This window comes from Mugil cephalus, chromosome 8, assembly GCF_022458985.1.
Source record: "Mugil cephalus isolate CIBA_MC_2020 chromosome 8, CIBA_Mcephalus_1.1, whole genome shotgun sequence".
NCBI classification, from domain to species: Eukaryota; Metazoa; Chordata; class Actinopteri; order Mugiliformes; family Mugilidae; genus Mugil; species Mugil cephalus.
The window spans coordinates 22,399,854-22,427,807 of record NC_061777.1 but is presented as its reverse complement, the minus strand read 5'-3'; the positions used below and the strand labels follow the sequence as shown (position 1 = coordinate 22,427,807).

At 39.2% G+C, this 27,954-nt stretch overlaps 1 protein-coding gene across 1 annotated transcript in view; it reads right to left on the bottom strand.

The window, feature by feature from the left end:
• npffr1l2 (neuropeptide FF receptor 1 like 2) overlaps positions 1-27,669 on the bottom strand; it is a 70,685-nt gene extending 43,016 nt beyond the window's left edge. The window contains exons 1-2 of the mRNA XM_047591025.1: positions 27,436-27,669; positions 2,978-3,338 (exon numbers count right to left, since the gene is read on the bottom strand). Of these exons, the coding sequence (XP_047446981.1) occupies positions 2,978-3,320 (343 nt within the window). The 5' untranslated portion in view covers positions 3,321-3,338; positions 27,436-27,669. The remainder of the gene's footprint in view (positions 1-2,977; positions 3,339-27,435) is intronic.
• Positions 27,670-27,954: the final 285 nt, after the last annotated feature.

The window sequence follows — 27,954 nt, the reverse complement described above, 5'->3', positions numbered from 1 at the left end:
TTTTTCTGCACAATGACACCTTTTTAATCTAAGTATTTCGCTACATGCCGAGTTCTTTTTCACAACATGAGACGTAAATGTACAGTCACATTATCTTTATCTAAATCACACTCGTCATCTCACTCTTTCTTTATGTACATTGAGGAGGAAAAATAGAAAGTAAAAATAAAAAAAGGACATAATGTCCTTGCTCCGTTTCATGATGATCGCCTACTAAAAAGAAAGTGAAGAGGACTGTAGCATCTATTCTCAGAAGGCCATTAAAGTTTTTCATTAAACAAGTAGGCTATATGCTGTTGGTTATTTCACCCATTTCCCAAGCATGACATCATGCTTACTGACTTCAACAGCTTTGCATATTCACAAACATAACAAGACCAAGCCGTGATTAAGCGCTATAAATACGGATTTTTCCATTGTAGTGAACAACAGTAAAACACGAATTTGTGACGCTATTTCGTCACTGACGTTACGAAATTGGATCATTTTCCAACCTTCGCCTCTTTACAGTTGTCCCTGCAGGACCGCTGGCTGTTCGCTTTCACATCCAAAGTTACAAATTCGTGCTGCCGGTCTTCCAGAAGCGGGTAACACTGTGTGAGTAGCATTTCAAAGAGTCCGTGTAGAACGCTCCGTCGCGTTAGTTCCGATCTTCGAGCAACCGCAAGTCACCATAAGAAATTAGTAAATCTATTATCCGTTCAGGACAGGGGCCACGAGCAATTTTACAGGGGCTCTGGCCCCTGTTAGCCCCTGTGTAAAACTGCCAATGGAAATAAATATTCTCAGTAATGATAAATAATGATGTTATTATTTAGGACATCTGCTCTGTTGAGTTTCACACTGGCAGAGGGATATGTGATGTCACCAACTTGAAAAAAACAGGAGGTCAGGAAGGGACAAGCCTGATTGTGTAACATCACATCTTTTGACAACCTGTTATTTGACTCGGAATCAAGTCTTCACATGCCTCAGTGCTGTGCATGGAAAAATAAGAAACTACAAAATGAAGTACATTTCATGTGTTAGTCTCAGTTCAGAGAGCGAGATGAGGTTTTCATATAAAGTATATACTTCAGCTAACTGAAAATTAGTGATAAATGTTGTTTACTCATTCCTGCTTTTGGAAGAAAACATTAGTTTCTTCTGAGAGTCTGCTGCTTCTGGGCTAAAATTATTCATATTCTTATGATGACAGGTATTTAACAATTACTTCTATCTCATACCCTTTTTATGACACAGTCACAATCAAGCAGACGGTGCAATGCATTAAGGTGATAATACTCTTCTCGATATGTGACATAATGACATCCTGCCTCCCTATTGTGCTCAACCTAATCACACTGGTTCGACGTTAGAAAGAATGGGAATGGTTCACAAATATATAGTTTCATTTTTAGGTCCAGCAATTTTCTAAAACAGTTGGGGACTGCAAATGTTGCTCAAACAGGGGTGAATTTTTTGGGGACCTTTTTCAGCAGTGGATTTGATGCACTAGTGTGTATTTACAGCAGCAGGATAGCGCGTGTTGTTTCAACTCACCATTAACAACAGGACCAAGGTTGAGCATAATTAGCGACAAGAATAAGCCACATCAGGTTGAGCTCAAACTAACAAAAATGCATTTACAGCACATGTTCTCCTTTGTTCTAACATAAAAACAGAAACATGCATTTCATTCTGGCATGGAAACAGGCTGACATCTTGCAATGACCCCCTGCACCTCCACTGGCCTTGCAGTGGTAGCATCTATGGCTGCTGCTCAAGCTTGACTACTTCACCCAGCCATGGCTGAGACAGTGTGGATAAAAAGCATGGCTTCTAAATAAACTTTTATTTATCAATACCCTAGTGTCAAGTCTCTCTCGTCTCTAATCTCTTCATGCAGAAATCACGGATGTCAATTTATTTATGCCTGAGGAAAATTCATGGTTTGTTGTGTCCTTGGGCAAGACACTTAACCCACCTTGCCCCCAGGTGTATGCTTCCCCTTGTATATGATTGTGAGTGAGTGGTGGAGAGGTTGCGTGGGTTGGCAGCCATGTTTCCGTCGGCTGTGACGATTGAGGTAGTTTACCACCACCAAGGTGTAACTGTGTGAGCCAATAAATGATGCATTCAAATGTAAGCGGTTTGAGTATCTAATGGAAAAGCGCTCTATAAAATCAATGCGTTATTATTCATGTAGTGAGAATCTACATTTTTATGATTAACTGGATTAACCGTGCATATCCAGCATGCAGTTACTTACTAGTGTATATTCGGGATGCTGCTAAGATCTATTTTCTAGAGAGAGGAGTTTCTCATATCTGCGGTTTAAATGAAACTTAATATAGTGACCTAAGGCATCTTCTTTATTAAATGCATGATACAGTGATAAAGTAAACCTACATAAATACTGGATAATGTTATATTTTATATTTTAATGTTCATAAGGTGTGAAGAAGAAAAAGATGTGAACATTGATGTCTTTTGTAAAGGTATTTTGTGTTATTATTTAGTATTGCATTTAGCTGCTAGCATTTCAAAGCAGCCATAATAAGTCTACCTGATATTAAACCTAAGGATAGAAGTCATTTTTATGATCTGTAGCCTTCAATGATTATCCTTGTGGTGCTTAATTATGTTACACAACATGCTGAGAAATCCATGGGCTCCGCCACAAAAACGTTGGAATCTACTTTTACTATCAAATGAACATAATTACTAAATTATTGTATAATACAAGGGAATGTAATTGTTTTGCCTTCAGTTTGAAAAGCTCTAGTTTTGGATAATGGAGGTTTGTTAATGACCCACATAAACATTTCATTCTGGCTTGTTCAAGCTGAATCCTTGAACTTAAAATGGATACACAGTTTGTATGTTGGATGTTAGGTAACTTCTGATACCTGTGATAGTTGCTTTTTTTTTTCTATACACCACTGCACAAATAATCATAGTTTGATGTCACAGGATGCTTATGACAGGGTATTACCTGTAATGAGGTTGTCCACGAGTGTTGTGGGAATACAAAAGATTCCCACCAGGAGGTCGCTGATTGCCAGGTTGAGGATGAAGAGGTTGGTTACTGTGCGCATTCGTCGGTTCTCCAGAATGATTAAACACACCAGGATGTTACCCACCATACACAGCAAGAAGATGAAGGAGTAAGCCAGGATATAGCTGGCAGCCACATACACGGAGTGCTGGTAGTAGGGAAAAAAAGTAATGTTGGTGATGTTGGTGCCGCCATCTAGGCTGGTGTTAAAAAGTCCTGGTGTGATGGCTGATCCGTCCAACTCCATCCCTTCCTTGTCTACGTTGTCCAGTATCTCCATCTTTTGTATGGACCGACACTGCAGGGAAAATCAAATGAAGAAAACTGTTCATATCAAATCAATTATTACAAAGTCATTTTTTAATATATTTTTCTACTTACTGACTTGTTATTATAAGTTAAAACAGCTTGAATTGTGACAATGTCCACTGTTGAAGTTAATATAATTTAAGTAGCTAGCTCGGTGTAGATAATGACATGTCATCAGCTGGAGATGAGAAGCAGTGAGAACAAAAGGCATGTTAGGAATAACTGCAAGAATAACATGTCGGGGGTAGGGCAGCAGTTTGTTACATTCATTCACTAATCATTTCATATTTTGCTTCTCACATCTGAAGTGAGAGGAGCTGACACGTGAGATTTTTTTTGTGTGAAGGAAGAATTATGCATCAACAAAGGAGACACATGCAGCTGTATGCAGGCACACACACAAAAACAGGAACGACTCAAAAAAAAAAAAAAATCATGAAGAACAGCACAAGGTGTTGACCTGGCCTCCAAATTCACTAGATCCCAAACTGATCAAGTATCTGTGGGATGATCCACAGAGGCCCCTCCACTCAACCCATAGGACCTAAAGTTAATACTGGGCTAGTATCGCCGATACCAACACTGATACCTTTTCTCGAAATGTCATGATCATTGAATAACTTCGTAATTGTGCTTATTTTGATTATGATGATGATCAAAACAAATGTCATATATTTAGGCAAATAAACAGTTTTTTTCTTAACTAATTACACTATAAAACAATTAAACAGTATAAAATTTAAATAATTCCCCTTTCACTACATGCAATTGTTTTTGAAAAAAGTCATCAGTGCAAAATAAGAAAAAGGAACAATGTAACAAAAATATAAATATGACAATGTCAACAACACAACAACAATGGAAAATTAGTCAGAGAGGGAAATGTTTGCTCATTTATTTTCCACCACAGAAGTGAGTCTGTATCCCATGTAGTTGTGTCTTCTGAGTATCGACGCATTTCAATAACGGCATCAGTACCAGCTGAGCGATACTGCTGTGATGCTAGGATTTGAGTGTCAAACTGGTGTCTGTTGCCAGACCCCACAGGACACTCTCAGAAGGCCCATATCTGTTCCAATGTATTGTACTTGAATACATTGTGACTGGAATGTGACTTGTACTTTAATGTGATGCAAAGCAGAAAGCATTCAGACTTTAAGAGAGAATCCTTTTTTATTCTACCAGGGTAACAGATGGTCAGGAGGCATCATTACCAATAAATTTGAAGAAAATCTCGCAATTATTCTTACTTTTTGTAACCTTGTCAGTTTCGATATGGGCAGTGAACAAAGTGACAGAACTGCAAATTAGCATCCTTCTGTCAGACAGAACTTCTTCAATGGGAACTGAAGGCAAGCATTAATACAGTTGTGAAATATATGTTGGAGATTAGATTATTCTAATTAGTTGGCCATTTTTTTCACTGATAACCAATAAAATTAATTAATGTAATTTAATGATGCAGCCGTCTCTCTGCCTGAACTCACCACTCTCTTGGGTGTGTAACAATGTCCCGCCCACAGCCCTCACTGATTGGCTACTTGGCACAAGTGAGTCAGTGACAGCCAATCAACACTGAAGCCTCTATATGCAGCGTCACAGACAAGGAGGAGAAGCAGACAACTGCTCAGGTAGTAGACAACAAGTAATGGCATAGGTTTTAGTGATGGGAACCATTGTTCTTTTTATCGAATCGAGTCAGTTCATTAAAATAATTTGTTTAATTGATTTGTTCATCAAGTCAGTCAGTCCCCCCCATGTTGTTCTTCCAGCGCGCTGCTCAGTATTAATATGTCAGCCTGTTAAGCGTTTAAGAGGGGACAACAACATGGGACAACAACTTCCATCAGTCGTGGTGTGGGAGCTGAGATGAAGCGCGGCGCAGCGCGGCGGAGCCCAACTGTCGGAGGTGGAAGTGTTTCAAAAGCCAGATGGTTTGGAGACGGCCTCTGCTGGAGGCGAGATGAATGAAACTTTTTTTATTTTAGCATTTAGTTTATTGAATGGCTGTGGTAGAGTAATATTTAAAGGTGGCGTCACTAATTCAGAAAGACTTTTGGTATTGGCCAAATAAATACACCACTCCCTGCAGAAGCTCAGCAGTTCATGTAAGCCCAATCATCAAGCCAATGACAACACGGCGTATAGCATGACTAATGATGCCTTAAGGTCGAACTTTGTGGTTTTGACATGTGAAGTTGTGATCACAAAATACGAGAGGAGTTCAAGATAACATGAACCGCGCGTCTTGAGTTTTTTGCTAGGCAGTTGTTTGTTTACAGAAGGCACTGATACAGTTTAGCGAGCAAATGAGCTTGATGTAGGAAATGCAAAGTCAAAAGGATGAAGCCTTTAGAAATATGGAGAAATTACTATTCACCATTCACTTCTGCCATTTTTGGCCAAACCAGCTAACCACTTGAAGGCAACATATCTAATGCTACCTAGCAGGTAGCAGGTTAGCAAACTTTGCTACAGTTGCTATCACTAAGCTAGCACACGGAAAACACACATACACCTCTCCACTAGTTGCTGCGAGTCAGAGATCAGTGGAGGAGGGGGTTTACCCAAATGTGGGGACACTTCCTGTTCCTGCCTGTTTGTGGGATTACCCTTTCCTCAACTGGAATCTGCTTGACGGAGAGCAGTGGAGCAGGGGGACGCCTACAAATGGGTTGGGACTAAGCTCATATCGTCATCTCAATGCACACTGGTACCTCCTGACAACTAGAGGGCGAGGCATCGATTCCCTGACTGCCTTGAGGCATCTGTGCTGCTGCTGCTGCTGCTGTTGCTGCTCACTTCTCTTCACCTGCTACTTGTTATTGCATTAAAAAAAAAAATAAATAAATAATTTTTTTTTTTTTACTGGAAATGAATATTCTACATATTCTACACGGCTATCGGTTTCGCTTGCTTATTAATAATCGGTATCGGCCCTGAAAAATCCATGTCAGTCGATCCCTAATTCATACCACCAACACTCACATTCTCACATTACACATTCTGTGATAATTAATACATGCTGCTATTTTGATGGTGGTTGGTGCTGATCCTGTTGAAACACCAGCATGCTTCTTTTGCAGAGAGCAGTGAGCTAAACAACAACACAGACAGACTGAATAACAGGGGTCCAGCATTAAACGATGATCTGAAACACTTTTTGTGGTGTATGCACACAAACTGTCAGTAAATGCTAACCCATGCAGAGACACAAACCTGCCAGCAATCATCAAAAACAACAAGCACATGGAGCATCTGTGCCCGGGGCAAAACCTTGTTCATACAGTGAGACAACTCCTGTGGTAAATACCCTCCACAGAGACTCAGAAGATTCAGGCAATGCAAATAAACTGGCTGCAAGGTTTCTTCTGAACATGCCAGAAATCACTAGATCCGGTTGCTTTGTAGTGTGGATTTCTTGTAGATTTTCTGATCCTCATGACCTATTCTCTCTTTCTAATAATCCATAAACAACAACAAGACCTCTGCTTTTCAGTTGTTACAGAAGCAGTGGATGATAAAAACAAAATAAGTGTTTTGAGAGGGTGGGTTCCTCAGCTCTAAGGGACTGGTTTGAAGTTGGAGGTTTAATTAGGAAACTCTGTGGGTTTCTAGTTTAACTTGTTCCTGTAAATGACCAGGAACCGGTTCAACTAATTTCCATTAACTGCTAAATGCTCACCTGCCGTTGAAAATAAAAGAAGTTAAGACTGCATGGGAAGAATTTCACCAGGGCCACCAGGGGTTGTGTCCTTGAAAAACATATCTGCCACAGTGGCCTTGATACCCTGCGGTTTTGAGGTTTTGTAGCCTGTCTCTTGACTGTCAACACGGCTTTAACACCACCAGCTCTACTGAGAAAAATAAAAAATACATCTTTTGATGACATTCTGGATTCTTATTGGGCAACTCATCAGTGGTGGGTCTGAGTCGAGCTTGGCGTGAACGGGCTGTAATAACAGTTTGACAACAGTCTGTCACCAGCCAACCAGGAGACTTAATCAAACGCACCTCCCACCCACTTGTGTCCGCATTTGTTACGTTGAATTTTCACTGAAAAGAGAGAAAAGGCTGACTGAGGTAAGACTGTGTGATAAATTAACGAATGAATGAGATAGGAATTTCAACATATAGGGCCTAAGTTTGTTAGCGTTAAATAAGCATTGCTTGTACAGTAACTTAAGTGTTAACTGCTGCCATCCTGGTCAGATCACCAAGAGATTTTATCTCGATGTTTTTGGCATCATTACAACATTAACACCAAAAAGGGAAATTCAGGGAATGAGTTTATCATGTACACTCCATAAATATTTAGGCCATATATGATTGTTTGCTTGATGTTTGATTTAAAACACTTTGGGTTTATTACTATTAAATTAGTTTTTCATAAAAATGCATCACATCAAGTTTATTAGTTTATGTAAAACTATGTAATCCAAATGGATGGAAATTTCATATTCAATCAAAATACATACATGTAAATATTAGGCCTGATAGTTTTTGATAGTAATTTGCTGTTGGACATTTTTACCCAGCTGATTATGTGTCAATAATTTTCCATCACAGTAAGGCAGATCACTTGGGTGACACAAGAGAGGCAGAAAACAAACAACACAGAGCTGAACATGAAGGCAAACAGACGAGAGCAGAGAGATAAAGTCCAGGTCATGAAGATGGAGGAGGAGACAATAAAGTTCCAGATAATGAGTGAGAAGCAGAAAAGGCAGGAGGAGATTTTGAAGTATAAAGACACAGAGATGGTAGAGGAGGAGAGAGAGAAATGAGAGAGGAGGGGAGAAGACAGGAGGAGACAATGACAGACCAAGAATCAGGGATGAGAGAACAGGGAGGAGACATGGAGCAAGAGGTAGATGGAACCAGGAAAAGAAAAACCACTGCCACCACTGTGGAGTCCTGAGGGTATGACAGGCTGCACTTTGAGAAGGCTCAGGAAGGCTATGTTATTATGGTGTGGTGCAGCATCTACAGGGAGCACTATAAAAACCGCACTGCACAACACACATGCATACATAATACAGATACACACATAACCTTCATAGCCGTCAAGGCCACAGACTTTGAACAGGTAAGTCTAGTATTCCCGCAAAATGTACAAATAGAATGTGCAATAAAATGTCTCATATATGCCTTATTTTCAGTGTTTGCTTGACCAAGACTGATGACCTTCTGATGAGACTCTACTCTCTCTACCGTTGTTCGTCCAAAAAATGGAGGGGCCATCGCAGAGGAACTTGAGGAGCATGTAGTTAGACCAGCTCGCTCCCAGGGGACCTGGTGGATAGACCACAGGAGGAGGGCTGTTTCCTGTCTTGCCACCACAAACTACAGAAGCACTTTCTCCCACCTCCAGGAAAGACAGGACCAGGCTACAGCAGAGAAGGAGAAAATAAGGGCAGTGGTACGGCAGTTAACCAAAGTCTGTTCTTAATATGGCACCGTATCGGGATCTTTTATCTGACCTGGCTGAACTGTCATTTAATCTCCAAGGAGATCAACTGCCTCCGTCATGTGTGTATAGCAGGATCCTGGCTGCACAGACTGCGCTGCGTAAGCAAACTCAGAAGCCGGGTACCTATCTCCACCCAGTCCATGAAACCTTCACCACCACAAGTGAGTGATTTCAATACAATGGAGCAAACATCAGAAACTCCAGCGTTACTGCAGACGCCTTCTGTCACTATAGGAAAGACACAGTGGACAGCACCATTACATGCATTTTAAGAGATTCTCTACTTTGTCCACTGATCCTGTGATCCTGGCTGCAGAGATATTTGATCCTGTGAATTTCCCAACAGAAGAAAAGCTCTTAGAGTTTGGTGAAGAAGAGATACATTATCTGTGCAAGCACTTTGAGTCTCTTCTGACCAAAAATGGCTGCAATGTGGCTGAGGTAGACAGGGAGTGGTTTAGAGCAAAGGATGACATAGTGTGCCACCATAAGGACCAAACTTTCCTCCCACTATGGTCAAGGTTTCTGATGGAGAAGGGAAGCATGTACCCTAACCTGTTACACCTCATAAAAATCATCTTGGTGTTCCCTGTCTCTACCTCTCAAGTCGGGACTGGCGCCTAAGACTGCACACATCCACCACTGAAGACCTCCTCCTCATCAAGTCACAGGGTTGTGCTCCAGCAGATTAGCAAAGCAAAGAATCTGTGGCAATATGGTGGGCAGCATCAACAAAAAGAGGCCAAACATTCATCCATATGGTCCAAGGAACCCCAAAACATGCACTCCAAATCTCCCTGTCTCCCCATCCCCATCTTCAGACAAGGCTAGTAGTGACTCTGAGTGAGGACCCACCGTGACATAGGTGCAATAGTGTTCCAGTGTTCTACAAATTTGGTTGTAATTTAATATGAGACATGAGAGTGCTATTTAAAAAAATAAAATGTCAGAAATGTTTTCTTTGTCATCTATTTAGTTCATTTTATTTCAATAATCTAATCTAATCTCAATAATTTTCCTTGATTGAGAAATCGGTCTGGGCTCTTATGGGTTAATCAGTAGCCTGCATGCTAGTAGACTATATGTTCCATTTACAAACATTTTGATGCACCTCAGGCTCAATTTTGATTAATCAAAAATCTGTGTGGTAGTACAGTCCGAAGATGCTCTCCCACATTCGACGTGTGAGTGATGGATTGATAAGGTTAGATATGTTAAATATTTTTCTTACCTTCAGACATAATAGTGAAGGAGATGTTTTCTTTATCTTCCTCAGAAGTGTCATTAGTCCTTAAATTACATTCATTATAGACGTGAACTTAAAATCATTGTTTTATTTTATGGCCTTGGTGCCCTGTCTTTTGGTCTTTGTGCCCTGTAAGAATTGACAACAGAAAGGGCCAAGTGGCCTTGCCCCTAAAATGATGAAATTCGAGGCCTGCAAGACTGTATTGCAAATTGATGGCAGATCATAGTTCAGCTCACCTCCTCTGTTTAGACAAGGTAGGAGAAGGAGAGTGGAGAAAATCTGTATCAAATATCTCTATTTTTATTATCATACATTTATATTTTCTTTTGACTTTGAAATATGTGTTTAATTTATGGGTTCCCATAACACAAGACCGTGTTAAAGAAACAAAGCCAGCGTATGGATGCAAAGACAGATGCAGCTGGAAGCTCTTTATGTCTAACAAAGATTTTCTGTCAGACATCGAGAAAGAAGAACATAAACATTGCACAACTGGCCACACTGGTGTAGAACAGGTATGACAACGGATTCTTAAGTTACATAACTACATGAACAGATCAGTCAGCTAACAAGTCTAAACCACCTTAACTAAAACAGACTACACAGCAGCCACATGTTAGCTCAAGTAACATTTGGTGGTTGTGCTATAAAAATAAAAGTTACACTAAAACAAAAGATGTTATATTACACATCTTAATACATTGTTTGATTTTGTAAATACCGTCTCCTGGTGTAAGGCAAGCTGTTATAACACAGGTATACATTTAAAAAATACATGTAAAGAAACAAAGAAGACATCCTATACAACAACTGTATAGTACTGACAAATATGCTGATTGAGAGCACTATGTAAGCGCATACAATCACTATGTATTCATAAACCATGGACTCAATTGCTCTAATTTCTTATACTGATAAATTAGATTTCAATTTTTTTGAGGGATCAAAAACTATTCTAGTTGAAATAAATGTGGATAACCTCTGAACTGTGATGAATGCAATCTAGCTGTGAAGCCTATTAACACGATGAAACCCCCTCTCTGACTGCCCTTTAAGTGAAAGTACAACATCCTCTTGGGGAATCAAAACACAATACACAATCAGATTCAAGTGGGTGGTATAGCTACATGTTACATGAGGAAGAGATAAGCCTACACAGTAACTATTCTGTAACCACTCCGGGTTCATCCAGGACAAGACACATGCTCAATTATAAATCACTATACAGACTGTATTGTACTCTTGTGCTGCCACACCTGACCTATTGTGCTAAAGTTTGAGGTAATACACATAAAAGCAGTCATCACATGATATTCACCGTGCAAATCCAAGCTATAAGAACAGTGCACAATGTGGGGTACTACGAACACACCAAGGTATTGTTTCTGAAATCAAGGACATTGAAGTTCAAAGATCTGGTTGATTACGACGTTGCACAAATTTTGTATACAGCAAGATTTTTCAAGTTTTCGTACCACACTAAAAAGTATGTGTTTACAGTCTATGGAGTGAAACTATGGAACAGTTTACCAGTGGAAATTAATAATGAATAACATTAAAGTACCATTCATTTAAAAATAACATATTTGAAAAGTATACAAAAATATTACATTTTATTTTTTTCTTTCATCTGGTGCCTGTTTTTGATTGAGACCTGTGTATGTAAATGCTTCTTTTCTGTTCTATTACTTCTGTATGTATGTATGTATAGCTGGATAGATGGAAGTAGTTGTGTATGTATTTATGCATATAGGTATGTGCCATGTTTTTGTATTACACATATAAACCTTGCATATTTCGTACTTATCTGGTTTTGTTTGTTCGATTTGAAGAAAAATAAAGCAAGCGTTCTACATTTATAAGCTATGCTTCAGCCGAAACCCTTTTTGGTCAGCAATTCTTTCTTTCTTTGTTGTATATGTTTGCAATTACGTGAAGATTTTTCATGCTGACCAAAATAAAGTACATCCATTCATTTATAAAAAAAAATAATAGATGAAAAACATAGAATTGCAAATCTGAATGTAAATGACTGATAATAGTGGATGTTGATGAGGTTGAAAAATTATATTATACATAAATTATATTATTCTTAGTTTCTTCAGTTCTTCTATAATGAGACTGGAGCCTCTGACTGACAATGGGTCGTTAGCGCACTATTCATTGCAGAAAGTTGTCAGGGTCGTACAGTTAGTATTTTATCGTTGACAGACCCTAGTCGTGGGATTTATTCCCATATGAAACACGCCACCAGTCTTCTAGAACTGGAGAAGCTTCTTGGAGGAGTGGCGAAACATCTTCAAGTTACTCTATCAGTTCAGATCTATCACTGATGTATTTATTGAATGTTTATGATTACAGCTAATACTGTTACAACAGCATTGATAATTCAGATCTATAGAGAAGATATCAAGATTAAAGCTTCACCTGTGGCCCGTGCACAGTGCCAGTGTCTCCTCTCTGTTCTTTGTATTCAGTAAAGGTCTCAATGTGTTTATCTTTTCACTTCGAGCATGAAAGGATAAATAAATGCCTGACACATGTGAAGAAGTACCATCTTCCATCACAGGGGGCTGGCTGTTCAGACAATACAGTAATCTTCAAATCAGCTCAGTGTGGTAGTTTACAATCAGCAGCTCTTAGTGCTAATGTCATCTGGAAACAATTACACTACGAATATTGTAGTTGCTGTAGTTTAGACAGATCATTATGTAAAAATGTGCTTTTAATGACGCATGAAATACTTCTCCTGTAATGAGCGACACCTGATACCTTATTAATTACACTGTTGAATGTGCGCTCTGTGTAAAATAGCGTATGTCTATATATGCTATGACTAATGTATGTTTCTGTCAAACATTGTACTTTTCTCTCTCTCTCTTGTTGTTGTTTTGTTACCATTTTCTATTTATTTCTTGTTCTATGTTAACTCCAACCTGCCAAGGGACTACAGATGGAAACTAGCATCTGGCTACAATATGGCATATTTACATGTGTTTGTTCATTAACATGTACTGTCCCAGTAAAGAAATGAATGAATAAAAAAAGTGTTAAAACACAGTGCGGAATCTCAATCACATAATTATGTGTCACAGGTTACTGATATTAACAGTTCAATATCATAGCCAAGGCAAAACCCAAACAAATTGTATCACATGAAACGGCAAGTACAATTAGTATTATTAGTATTATTTAAAATCTGCAACCAGCTTTATGTAAAACAACTAATAGATACCTAATTGCAAGAGATTCATGTTTATAATAATACAAATGTACCCACATTTCACAACTTACAACAACTAACTTACTAATGTGTTTCTGCCTATCACAAATCATAGATACCTGAGACAGCACACAATTAATATATAATTACTATAAAAAAAATTCCTTTTCCTAAAAAGAGTTTAGAAGACAGCTTGGACTAACTTATTTAACACCTGCAAATTAACTAAATGTCTCCAAATGATGTTGATGTTGGTGTGGCTGCATTTCATTAAAACGAATCACCAAAGAGTCGAGGTTAAACTTTGCAACCACAGCACAGCAACCAACATACATATCATCTATCATCTCACATCAGTGAGCTAGCCTGTGTGCCTTACGTGACGCTGGAGGATTTGGATTTCGAACATAATTTAAATTAGGGCCAGTGCACCAAGTTCCTTCTGTTATGTTTTTCTATTAGGACTTAATGTAGTCCTTCTCAGTAAAGCTTCAGATCAGCCTTTATGTCACCGTAGCCCTAGATTTATATTCAGGTCTGTTCACAAAATAGATATGACACCTGTTGTGTGTGTGACTGTGAGGAGCCGTTTTCACCCCATTGAACGCAGCCTCTTAGCTCAAATTTAGGACAGATGTAGACAATGGCAGCATGTCTGTTTATGAATGTTGCTACTGTTTTGTTGTGTTTAATAATAAGTGGGCGCCAGTCATTTTCCATTGTTCATTCTGACACCATTTCTTCCTTTTTTGTGATTCTCTTTTTCAGTCAGTGTGTTGATACTCGTCTGCAGGGGAAAGGATTGGTTCTGTTAAATTTGTGTTTGCCTCTTCTTAATGAAATACTTGAGACAAAAGTCAAAGACTCTTTTGAATTTCTCCACACGGGATTAATACTTTCTGCCATCAGTTGCCCAGAATGAATGAAGTGCAGGAACATTTTTCATCTGTAACACAGTGATTGAAGGGTTTCACATCGCCACATCCTCCTACATCCATCCCAGGGGAATGACATGTGAAAATGACCTCAAATCTCCAATGAGGATATCTGAAATTACTTTATAGTTTCTCTTGGTTTAGATTGCATTGTGAATAGGAACTAACCAGTCTGTCTGCATGTCTGCCGTCAAATTGGAAATCCTTGATTTAATCTATCATTATTATTAGTGTGCTGCACCCCAAAACTGACACCACAATAACTGTGTAGTTTTTAACCTAGATGAACAACTAAGTGGACATTACCTTCCTTTAATCTCAAGGATGTATGTGATAATTACATTATTATTATTATATATGTATTCTTATGGGTATAGAAAATGTGAGTGGCTCTATGGTGGAAATAAATTTCCCAGGAGCAGTTGTGCACTAGATATAGACTGTGTGGTGCAAGCTATATCTTTATTTCTACTGCATATTCCCTGTGTCCTACAGGTCAGTAACAAGTAAAAATATAGTAAGTAACCATTTAAAACTAACTACCAGTATAAACAATATGTATGTGTGTAAATGTATTTTTCTCAGGGTGAGTGAATTTATGGACACCCGCATTGGAAGTGCTGGAAGGAGTCGTCATGCTGCACCTGAACATGTAGATGCATTGATGAAATTCTGAATTTCAGTCAAAAATCACTCTTCCAACGTTTTCCAACGAATCGGAGACATGTAGTCAGTCAGTCAGTGGAGGGCAGCACGAGAGAGAAACCTCCGTAGTATGATGGGCCGGATAGAGGAACTTAATTTGATAAACATTAGTATGGTATTATGTGCCCCCTCCGGTAAAGTGCTCCAATGACTGGAGTCAATAGGGGAGATATAAATCATTCAGACTGTTGTCTCTCATCTGAATGACCTGTTGTATGAAGAGAAATCATCTAACTGATGGCAGTTAGAAGTTTGTGAGTCTCTCCTTTTCTGGTGGTTAAAAAGCTGATGAAAGTTCTGACACATATTTAGGTCTGATTACTGAAGTGTTTTTATATTCTACCAAGTTTGACTCTGTCAAGCTACAGCACTTACATGTTCCCCAGAATGGGTTCTATGGTTCTATAGAGGTTTATTGGGGATGATGAAAGCTGCTATTCTTATTCACATTTAGTTTAGACACTCCTACATTTTTTGCTTTCATCTCTTTATTCTAACACTTTAAATATTTCTGATTGTGTTTGATTCACGTTAACGTAAAGTTTGTGTGATAAACTGGGAAATTTTGTATCACATGGTACCATACACCATCAACACCCTTCTCTGCATATACATACTCATAGTTTGGAACGAGTTTGAACTATGCAGAGCCCAGACATCCTTGTTTTAATGCATTGAGCCCAGGTCCCAGTTATCTTTGTAAGGTGGATGAGCAATATGAACAATGTGACCTTCAACAGCTTTTGTGGACTTGTTGCTTATTCTGTCCCTCATCATGGCCAATCACAATACTTCATGCTTTGTCTGTGCGGGGAGCCAATCTGTAGATGTTCGGCTGAACACAAGGAAAGAGATCAGAATGTTCTGATTTTTTTATTTTCCAACACAAATTTCCACTACAGTTGTAAACAATACGGGATAATTCATCTCGGGAAATGTAAACAGACTTATTAAAGCCACTGTAATGTTTTATGGAGTTACTATCCGACATACTGGCTGAGTGGTGTGCATCGCACAGCTGTCACAGTTTAGCAAAAGAAGTTCTGATCATGAAGGTGAAAAGAAACAAAGAAAAGCTATTATGCCACATCAGCACATCTTATTAAATGCATTTGTATTATCTATTAATAAATGCTGATTTATTCCTTGTCATTGAGGAACCAGATATCAATGGAGCTTCTATTGTACTTGTATTGTACTGTAATTTTTTTCAAGTGCTTGTCTCGGCGTTACATGTTGTGTTTATGATGTAATCTTGTGCACAGACAAGCCAAACACAAAGTTCAGACCTTTGATTACAATCTGTAAGCATTAAAGTATTTTCTTTCAATTGCATTACAATAGTACAGATACATATTGCATTCATTTGAGAATTAAAAAGGGGCTTTTTTTTTAAATAAAATAATTTTCAGATTATATGAGATACAGTATTGTTTTCTGTTTTTACAAAATAAACTTTGGTTTGATCAAGCTTTGTATTGATAAAGGATTAAGATTCAGAGATACTTCAGTCTTTAAGTTACATAGATGTTACTGTTATTCGTTTATCTACTTTACACGGGCGCCTAAAGCTTGAGGAATCAATAACTCACTAATGAAACAAAGTTAAGACATGAGTGATGATTAGTGGTTAAGTGGACAATACTGCAGCGTCCTTATGGCATGCAGGTGAGAATGCAGGATGGAGGTATTGTGTTAGAATTTATTTTTATCTCAAAAACAACAGGATTATTTTTTTTTATTATTATTTTTAGTGAATGTATTAGGCTTCTGGACAATAGTCTTACTAATGTTTCTCATTACCGTTTCTTATCTGAAAACACTGTTATGAAATAATTTTACAGCATCGGCTGTCTGCAGTCTGTTTATGTAGTGTGCTTGTTAATATTCAAGGTGAGAGACCACACAGGCGTCCACCTAAAGGCTTGAAGCTAAGACAGACTAATTCAAGCTCCCCCCCAGGAATTCAGAAATGTCAAACTCCGGAAGAAAAAGTCGAGCATCACATTACTGCACAGTGGGAATACGACGGCTGTTTAAATTGTTTTCATTCTTAATGTTTATTAAATTATTATTATATTACATGTTAAGTATTTTTAACAGAAATTTTATTTTCAAAACCACTAGTAATTCTTTGGATTCAAGAGAAACCATCAGTTCATGAGGGCATGACGTGCAGTTTTCTCTGATATTTATCACCAAAAAATGACACAAAAATGTATTGACCTAGTAGGACACAGTCATATCCATATGTTCATAGCATATTCATGTTCAATATGAATATGACTATTCACAATGCATACAGGATTCAAATAATTGTTGTAAATATTGTGTATATAGGATGTTGTGGTTTTTCTTCCTTTTATATAGTATATGTGGGGTCGAGTGTCCGTATATTGCTGCTGCAACTGCAAAATTTCACAGTTTGGGAATTCTGTCTATATTTTTAGTCATATTTATTTATTTTCATTACCTCTGTTCAACTCTAATACATTTGGACTTGAAGACAGACAACTGGCCATCATCTTAAAGCAATCTTCATGAACATCAATTTCATCTCGGTGCTTGAAGTCATCTTGTAGAATGGTAAATTCTACAGAATGGAATGGTTAGCACAGACTCTGTACTCCACATAGAAAAACCATTGAGGTCCATGAAGATTTCTATAACCTTTACAATGGCATTATTACCCTGTGCATGGACGCCATTATGAGTATAGTAGCATCTACATGTGTGAGGCGTTATTATAGCGTTACTCTCTATTGGGAGATTTCCACTGACATATTTATATTGTATTTTCTCACAAATTCAATTGATTTACAGAGGGCATGAAAGGGGATCTGAGCTTGTCCTATATTTAGTAGGCTATTTTACTTAAGACATTACAAGATTAACAGTCCACAGTAACTGTCTGTTTGCCATGTGTGCTGCCACAGTACAGTAGGCTAACCCATTTAGCCTGTTGTCTGTTAACTGGTACATTATTAGGTACACCTTGCTAGTAAAAGGTTGGACCCCCTTTTGCCTTCAGAACTGCCCTCATTCGTGGCATACTTTCAACAAGGTACTGGAAACATTCCTCAGAGATTTTGGTCGATAATGACATGATAGCATCACGCAGTTGCTGCAGATTTGTCGGCTGCACGTCTATGATGCAAATCTCCTGTTCCACCACATCCCAAAGGTGCACTATTGGATTGAGATCTGGTGACTGTGGAGGCCATTGTAGTACAATGAACTCATTGTCATGTTCAAGAAACCAGTTTGAGATGATATGAGCTTTGTGACATGGTGCATTATCCTGCTGGAAGTAGTCGTCAGAAGATGGGTACTATGGTCATAAAGGGATGGACATGGTCAGCAACAATACTCAGGTAGGCTGTGGCATTTAAACCATAGTCAATTTGTACTATGGGGCCCAAAGTGTGCAAAGAAAATATCCTCTACACCATTACACCAGCAGCAGCCTGAACCATTGATACAAGGCAGGATGGATCCATGCTTTCATGTTGTTTACGCCAAATTCTGACCCTGTCGTCCGAATGTCACAGCTGAAATCAACACTCATCAGACCAAGGCAACATTTTTCCAATTTTCTATTGTCCAATTTTGGTGAGCTTGTGCGAACTGTAGTCTCAGTTTCCTGTTCTTAGCTGACAGGAGTGGCACCCAGTGTGTGCTTCTGCTGCTGTAGCCCATCTTCTTCAAGGTTCGACATTCTGCATTCACAGATGGTATTCTGCATTCCTTGGTTGTAACGAGTGGTTATTTGAGTTACTGTTGCCTTCCTGTCAAACCCCCTTAAATCCCCATTCTGATGCTCAGTCATCTCTACATGCCTACATGCATTGAATTGCAGCCATGTCATAGGTTGATTAGCTATTTGTGTTAACAAGTAATTGAACAGGTGTGCCTAATAAAGTGGCAAGTGAGCATACTTTTGTATTTGTCCTCTAATGCTTGTGGCTTGAGCGCCACGCTACCATCCTCTACTGATAGATGAGATGAGTTTGTTCGTAAAGTTGGGAGTGGGAGCTGATTGATGTTCCTGCCTGAAGTTAAACGGACGCACACAAAATACTTGCGGGGCAATTCTAATAGATAGAAGATATTATCTTGAAGTTCAGATACAATTTGCCAGAAGTAACATGTGGGCAATGAGTTTGAATTTATTTTTTTAACAATGACCACAATATGTCTTTTTCCAACTTCCCTTTTCAGAAGAAAAGACATGCCAAATCCCAGATACGCCCTCTCTATTCTTGCCTATGACTTGTGTATTCAGTAAACTGACTAGCAACTTCAGACACAAGAATGTAGTTGGAGCTGAGTCTCTTTTGCCCTCCACATTGACATGGATGGTGATTACCACTCATACAAACAAAAACCAAAAGAAACCTTCTTGCTTTGCCTACAGATTCTGTGCACCCGTATGCCAACATCTATGTAGAGTGATATGAGACTGATAAACAAATTCACATCCTTTATGTTCTCTCTAAGGAAAGCCTACTTAATTATTTATTACTGTTTAAGTTATTCAATTGCTCACATTTAAAACTGTGCAAGGCAGTAACATTTGTAAAAAATAAAATCTCTTTACCTGCAATAAAAGACCTACCTAGGATGTAATTACCATTTTGCTGCTAATGATTAATTTCATGACATCTAACAGTGCCCACATCTATTAATAGTCTTTCTAAATATGCTTCTCATTTCACACTGCAGACTTATCTTAGAGATGTAACTAATCCATTGCAAGCCATTGATTCCTGGAAACCTATTAGAGCTGAGAAACTCAAACCACTCTTTTTCAAGTCTTCCACTCCATTATTATTGAGCACGTAACACACATATTCTAATCTGTATAATTCCCAGCATCTGGGTGTCAGTTCATGTGATTTCTTTGTGCATTATCAAACAAAATCCAAACTCATCTGTCTTGGACAATAAATACCTAAACTGTAGCAAAAAATGTTTTGTTTTCAAACCCTGAGACTCGAATAATTATTCTGCACATGTCCCTACCAAGCTTGCTACTAACTATCGTCTTAACTGTTTCAGTCCCAGCGGTTTATTCTAAACTTGGAAAAAAAAGGCATCTCTGAAGCAACATTCCCCCTTTCCCTAGACAATTCAGAGCAATTATTTCAAACCACTTTTCAGTATGATGTTGTATTCAGTAAGAAAAGGTCCAATTTCTTCTTCTTCTCTTATCTCAAACTATTAAAAAATGAAAAAAAGGGTGAACCTCAGTCAGTTTTGCAGCTTAAACAAATATTGAATTGACCCAGTTCCTCTTGAAAGGTACCAGATCTACCGAAAATGAAATTGGTTCTGAAAACTCTTATCAACCCAGTCGTATGTGTGTCATTTTTAGTGAGTTCACTTCACCTCACATCTAATTCATAAGAAAAAACGTTCCGATGAGTAAGAGCACATACTGTACATAACAGAAAGTTTCTATTTGAGGAGTGATGAAGTGTTCTCATTAGAGATTATCAGACAGATGCACTTGTTCGACACTACAGTGAAAAGCTCCTCTTAGACTTAAATGAAGGATAGCTTTGTTGATTGGGTGATGCATCATTTGATATATGACCCTTGGCTTCCCTTTTCCGTGTTTTCAGTGTTCACAAATAGAAAACACTTTTCTGTCTTTCTATTCTCCTCGCACTTCAGGAACTTCAAGCTGTTTTCATTAACTGCACTCAGTTACTTAAGCCTCCTTTAGAGTACTGCGGGACCTAGGTGCTGTAACTTGCGGTGTGACCATTTATATTTGAGCGCTCATCAGTCTGGCTCGCTGTCTAACGCCACTAAACACAAGTCGGCGCGGTGTCTTTTTTGTCAGTCGGGTTCATTTTTGTTTCTACCTCCGGCTTCACTTCCTTCTCCACTTTCAACAATGGCAATTGCCTTTCACCGAACACGAGTCATACAAATGCCTATATCTCCTCCAAATACTAAAGTGGTAACACATTATTCCCAAGAGAACCAACCACAGCTCTTGGTAGCTTCTGCGTCAATTTAACGTAGAAGTCTGAATAGCCCATCATACTGCTGTTCTCACCTCACTAATATGTCCTGCTGTTTCCATTACTGGCACCACGAGGCCAGCTCCACATTCCATACATTCCTTTCACAGACCATGCCCACCCATTATTACTTTGTACTCAGAGCAGTGGGCTACCACCTGTTCAGCGCCTTGGGTTAAATGTTGGGGGTTCAGTGCTTTTTCAAAGCATCTCAGCTACGATGCTGAGGGATGCAAACCCATGAGCCTGCTTCGCTAACTACTACTCCTCCACAGCTCTCATCTGGCAGATGAAAACAATTGTGCGTGATGATTGTTGCGCCACCTTTTGATCAATTCTATCAGTTCATCAGAACGTCTGCCTTCAGAAATGAATTGCATGTTTCTCTAGCTAGCTGCTCTCCTATAGCACATTGTTCAACAGTCGAGACAACTTAGAATCAGAATTAGATTTTCTGCAAGCTTTTGTTTATCTCTAAAATCTCAAATTCCATCCAATTTACCCATCTGTGCATTTTAAACCTCCATCCTCAACTCAATAACATCATTTACTTTGAGGTGAAGATATCATTATGTCATAATTCCTCACAAGCATTTAGCACAATGCTTGCAAACCAATTTCCAGAATGCGATCACACATGAAATTCCTTGTGGTCCATGGACCTGACATCACTCACTCTGTACTGTTAAGGCAAGGTACCTATTTTACAAACATGTATACATCCAGCATATGAAGCAAACAAATAACTTAGTTGATGATTGCCTTCTGTACGTGTGATTATGTTTGCCACTGAACAAATAATGGGTACTACCTCTGGTGTAATATTTTATTCACGTTAATACTTGCTCTTTTTGAAGATAGAATTGGTCCAGAAACTAATCATTTTTAATTACAAGAAACTTCTGAAGAAACTCAACAAATAACACAACAATGTGTCTTGTAATAAATAGAAAAAGAATATGATGAATTACACCAGTCCAAATCTGTTGAATTGGAGACTGGGGCAGTCATACTGATGAAGAGCCTTGTTTACTGAACCATCTGAGGTTGCACTGAGACTGTGCAGAAATACAGTAATTTCTCATATGGTTTAGTTCCTCAAGCTCAACAATGCACAGACACATCCTTATAGTATCACTCATCTTCTCGGAGCAGAATACAGTATATCACTGGCATAATTTTATTAATCACTGTTAAATTAGTAGTCCAAGTTAGGAACATTACTGAATGACTGATGCATCAATGGCACGGATCAGGTATCTCAAATGATTTGACAATGAAAACATTCAGGCCTTCAGGTGTGCATGGGCAAAAATGGAGAAAACTGCATCATACTTGGACCACCAGATATAGCATTCCAGTCTAAGGTCCAAGAATGGTTCTGAGAGGTCAGTGGTTTGTTAAAATTCATTCCAGGTGTTTGTTGAACCTCCTTCCATTTGTATCATTTCTAGCTGGGCGTGATCATTCTATGGGGTATGCCATTGAGATCAGTGATCCCTTTTGTAAGAGAGACCTGGTCAAAAACAGCAACTCATATAATTAGACTCAAACTGTTAGTTAGTTAGTTAGTTAGTTAGTTAGTTAGTTAGTTAGTTAGTTGGTTTGTTAGTTAGTTCACAGTCTCTTCTTTGTTCAATCCTCTTGATGTGAAAATAGTCTTCTACCATCTGGCAGGCCATGGTCTTCAAATGTATTTTATCTGAAATTGATTAGCCAGTTAGTGAATGGATATGTATGTATTTGCATTATCATGCCCACTTAGGAGTAATCCAGTTCTGAATGAACTGAACTGAATGAAGTCCCGATAAAATTAGAATTTGAAGACTTTATATATATATTATAATTTTGTTATTTTGTGTTAGAGGTGTGGCTGCAAATGAGTTTGGACTCATTTTGAAATTCAAAATAATGTTGTTGAGTTAATGAGCATGTTCTCACCATATTCAATCTCTACTCCTCTCACATTTACTACATTTACTACACTTGACAGTTTTTTAATAGCTGAGCACAGATGGAAGACTCTGGTGATTCTTCAGTCCAAAAACTTACTGGACCCCCTACTAGTTGCCTAATACCATCATCTATAGAGAGGATAATGGCTGTTCTCAACATAGAAAAACTAAGTAACTCATTCTGGACTTCAGGAGGAAAGCCGCCATTATCAACTCTCATCCTCTCAACATACAAGGGACTGCAGTGGGGTGGGCAGACAGTCAAAGTTTCCACGGTCTTCACGTGTCAGCAGAACTGAGCTGGGCCACAAACACCAGGGCTACAGTGAAGAAGGCACAGCCGTGGCTGTACTTCATCAGACTGGTGAAGAAGGCCAGACTCAGTTGTCTGCCCCTCAACCAGGCCTACAGGGGACGGTGAGAGGACTCTCACTAGCAGTATCGTGGTGTGGTTTGGAAATACCACCAAGGCTGAGAGAAGATTTCTTACATGAGTCATCAAGAGTGCAGACAGGATCATTGGCTCTGACTTCCCCTCCATGGACACACTCTACAGTCTAGAAGAAATGTCCAGAGCATCCTCAGTAAAAAAAAAAAAAACACCATCCAGCTCACTCTCTGCTCAGAGACTCAAGATACGACCTGAGACACCACAGGCAAGAGAACATTAATTGTCAAAGGTCACGGTTCTAAAACAGTTTCTTCCCAGCAACTATGAGGATGATTTACGTCACATACCTCGCAGACTGGGCTGTCTCTCAGTGGAGAGACAGTCTCTCTGGCTATCAAATATGGTGCATTTCTTGGCTTTTACAAAAATGCTATGTGTCATCAGATGTTTAATCAAATTCAAGGTGTTGGCACTGAAATGAAACACCAAAATCGTCGCTGCTTTTCAGTCTGCTTACTTCTTCTTGTGCCGTTCTGGTAGCGAGTTTCAGTGCCCATTCCTATAGACAAGAATCACTTTTTGTAAAATTTTCAGATTTGTTCTCGCAGCCCTAGGTGCAAGAATAAATTTCTCGCTTCTTGTCTTGTCTTGAGTATTTAACTACCTTTATACAGAGAGCTATTACTTTTATTCACCACAAGTGCAAAAACTTCAGTGCAATAAACATACGTACAATTACCTTACAGTATGCCTTTGTACTTTGATAAAGTGTTTATATTTTGGTAATTCACTGTGCTCTGAGCCAGGCAACAACCTGGCACTAAACACCACAAAGACAAAGGAAATCATCATGGACTTCAGGAGTAACAGAACTGACCCGCCTCCCCCCTCTCTACATCAGCGACGACTGTGTGGAGAGAGTCGACACCTTCAAGCTCCTGGGAGTCCAGATCTCTGATGACCTCTCCTGGACAGACACCGCGCACTGAGGCGGACAGAATAAGGCTTCAGAGGACAGCCATGGCAGCCCAGAGGATTGTCGGCTGCCCTCTCCACTCCCTGATGGACATCTACACCACACGGTGCCTCAGCACTGTCATCATCGAGGACAACTCACACTCTAGTTGGCATTCGCTTGAGCTGTTGCCTTTTAGGAGGCACTACAGATGTATTATATCACAGACAACCAGACTGAAAAACAGTTTCTTCCCGAGAGCCATCACCACCCTGAACTCTCACATGCAACAATCCGAAACCAATATAGAATGTGCCACACAGACATTGATTCTTTAGCTGCTTTTATGTCTGATCCATCTATTTTAAAAACCCTGTGCAGCACATGTTTACACGTTTACACTGCTGCTACACTTTTTTCACTGCGGCAATAAAAACAATATATATTTTATTTTATAATTTTTGCATGTTTTCAATATTGTGTCGGTGTGAATACAGACAACCAAAAGCCAGTATGCAAACAGTGTCACAGAGCATTTGAATGAAAGGAGTAAACACTGCAAAGACAGGCATCCAGATCTGCACACAGAATTGAACACGAGAAAATTTCAGTTGTAAACTTGTTACATCATGGTTTATTTTAGGTGTAGCGAATACAGAATAAAAGAGCAGTGACACAGTGGTTGATAATGTGCAGTGAATTTAAACATTTTCAATTCAACCATTGCACTTAATAAACAAGAAAAGCAATGGAATGCTTACTTATACTTACTTATTTATATTTCAATTTTGTCACTCTCATCAGGCACCTTCCTGAGTAGTTAAGTGTCTTGATCACTAGCTACCTGGCTGTTGCAGCAATTTAAAAAGGGAAAATATAGGACGATGAAATCATTCCGATTGCAGCAAAGTACACAAGAAGTGCAAAGACATAATTCTTAATGGAACAATCATTGCAATTGTCCAAAGGGGCGGGCCAGCAGCACTTGTTGGAGCACAGCCTGAGGCTGATTGGCCTTTACTCAGAGGCGCACACACACACACACTACAACAGTAACTGACAGGTACAAAATATAGAACGGTAGTGTGTGTATCATATTGTATGCATATACACTTTACGATGCATTAATTTTATTCAATTACTTTCTTTTTCATATTAAATTTGATGTTGAGAGCAGTGGAACTCAAACAGTACCACATTTTCATGAAATCTCAAGTAACTATCTTGTAGTAGATGTTGTTCTGAACCTTGTGGTGGTAAACTGCTTTGGTACTGCTTGTATTGGCAGTCTCTTTAAGCTCATACTTAATATTTTTACAAATGTCTGGGACTCATAGAAATTGGTGCTCTATGTCTGCAGTTGGAGGTGCCGGTACTTGGTGCCACTGCGTATGAAAATACACACTCTGTATGTACTCTAGTTCTAGTAATTGTTTCGATAGGGTCTCTTGCACACATACACTTCCTCTGCAGGGTCACTGTTCATAACACACACAAAGATTGAATTGCATTGTGTAGAAAAGGGTCATACAGACTACAAAATTACAGCTCAGAGTCAGCACTTCAACCTCATATTCACTTTTCCCAAGTTCAATTTGCTGGGGGAACAAAGGCCTGGGCATCAAAGGCAATCACAGACAGCACTGTGGATCCTCTGAAAACCTGCAGCTTAGCCTGCTGTAGCTCATTATTACCTCTTCTACACAATGAAATTACACTCACTGGCCACTTTATTAGGTACACCTTGCTGATAAATGGTGACTGTGGAGGCCATTGGAGTACAGTGAACTCATTGTCATGTTCAAGAAACCAGTTTGAGATGATGAGCTTTGTGACATGGTGCATCATCCTTCTGGAAGTAGCTGTCAGAAGATGGTACACTGTGGTCATAAAGGGATGGACATGGTCAGCAACAATACTCAGGTAGGCTGTGGCATTTAAACAATGCTCAATTTGTACAAAAGAGCCCAAAGTGTGCCAAGAAAATATCCCCCACACCATTACACCACCACCACCAGCCTGAACCGTTGATACAAGGCAGGATGGATCCATGCTTCCGTGTTGTTTATGCCAAATTCTGACCCTGACATCTGAATGTCGCAGCTGAAATCGAGACTTGTCAGACCAATCAACGTTTTTCAAGTCTTCTATTGTCCAGTTCCCTGTTCTTAGCTGACAGGAGTGGCACCCGGTGTGGTCTTCTACTGCTGTAGCCGATCTTCAAGGTTGACGTGTTGTGCGTTCAGAGATGGTATTCTGCATTCCTTGGTTGTAACAAGTGGTTATTTGAGTTACTGTTGCCTTCCTATCATCTCAAACCAGTCTGCCCATTCTCCTCTGACCTCTAACATTAACAAGGCATTTTCAACCACACAACTGCCGCTGACTGGATATTTTCTCTTTTTCAGACAATTCTCTGTAAACCCCAGAGATGGTTGTGCGTGAAAATCCCAGCAGATCAGCAGTTTCTGAAATACTCAGACCAGCCCTTCTGGCACCAACAACCATACCAAGTTCAAAGACTTAAATCCCCTTTCTTCCCCATTCTGATGCTCGGTTTGAACTTCAGTAAGTTGTCTTGAATCCCCTCTACATGCTTAATGCATCGAATTAAAGCCATGTGATTGATCAGGTATTTGTGTTAACAAGCAATTGAACAGGTGTACCTAATAAAGTAGCCAGTGACTGTATTTCCAATTAAACGTGTCATTCAGCTAAATGTTACATAAAGAGAAAATTTGCTTAACCTCATAATTATACTGCTAACAATCGATTCTAACTAAAAAGACTGTACACGCACATCCAGTCTAACTAATATAACTCGTCACCACTTTCAGAAAAAGGGGGAGAAAAAAAGGAAAAGGCACGTAAATAAATTAGAAACGGGATCGTTCACTCTCTCTGAGAGCTTGAAATATGTAGTTTTTTTTAATAGTTTTATTTACAGATAACGGAGCTGAAATGTTGACCAAAGAGAATGTGTGTTTCTAAAAGTTCCAAGCTCGTCCTTCCTTTCTTCAAAAATAAAAATAATAATTATAAAAAAAGCAACACGGTTTTAATTTAGTTTGGCTGTATATAAACCACAGTTTAGGTGGAGGGGAAAATGACTGTAGGTCTTGGTGCGATGCAGTGGAAGCAACGTGATAGATGAACATGACATACCTCTGTGCTGTCAGATGATGCAGATTTCGAGACAGCTGAAAAGACAGAAACTGAACGAAGCGCTGTCGGGGTCCTCTGCGTCGTTCGCCGCGTCCAGGTGGAGTATGTCGGCTTACAGAGCTTTAGCAAAAAAAATAAAAAATTGAAAAATGGATTATCAAGCGAAAAGTCGTCATTTGCCGTCAGAAGTTGCTCATGGATTCATAGTGGCTAACCGACGGTCCGATGCCACAGACAGACTCACTCAGACTGACTCGCACAGTGCAACACTGGTGCGTAAACACAGAGAGTCTGCAGCCAACCCAGAGAGAGGCACACGACTCATATAGGCGCAACCCGTGGTTTAAATCACATTTCTTTTCTCGTATAAGATTAGTATTTTAAGTGTACAAACACTAAAAACGGCGGAGACGATGTGAACCCGTTTTCTATGGTACACACTTTAACTTTGAAAGAGCCATTCATTACCACGCATTTAAAAAATATTCCTTGCAAATAAAAGTGCTTAATTCAAAGTGT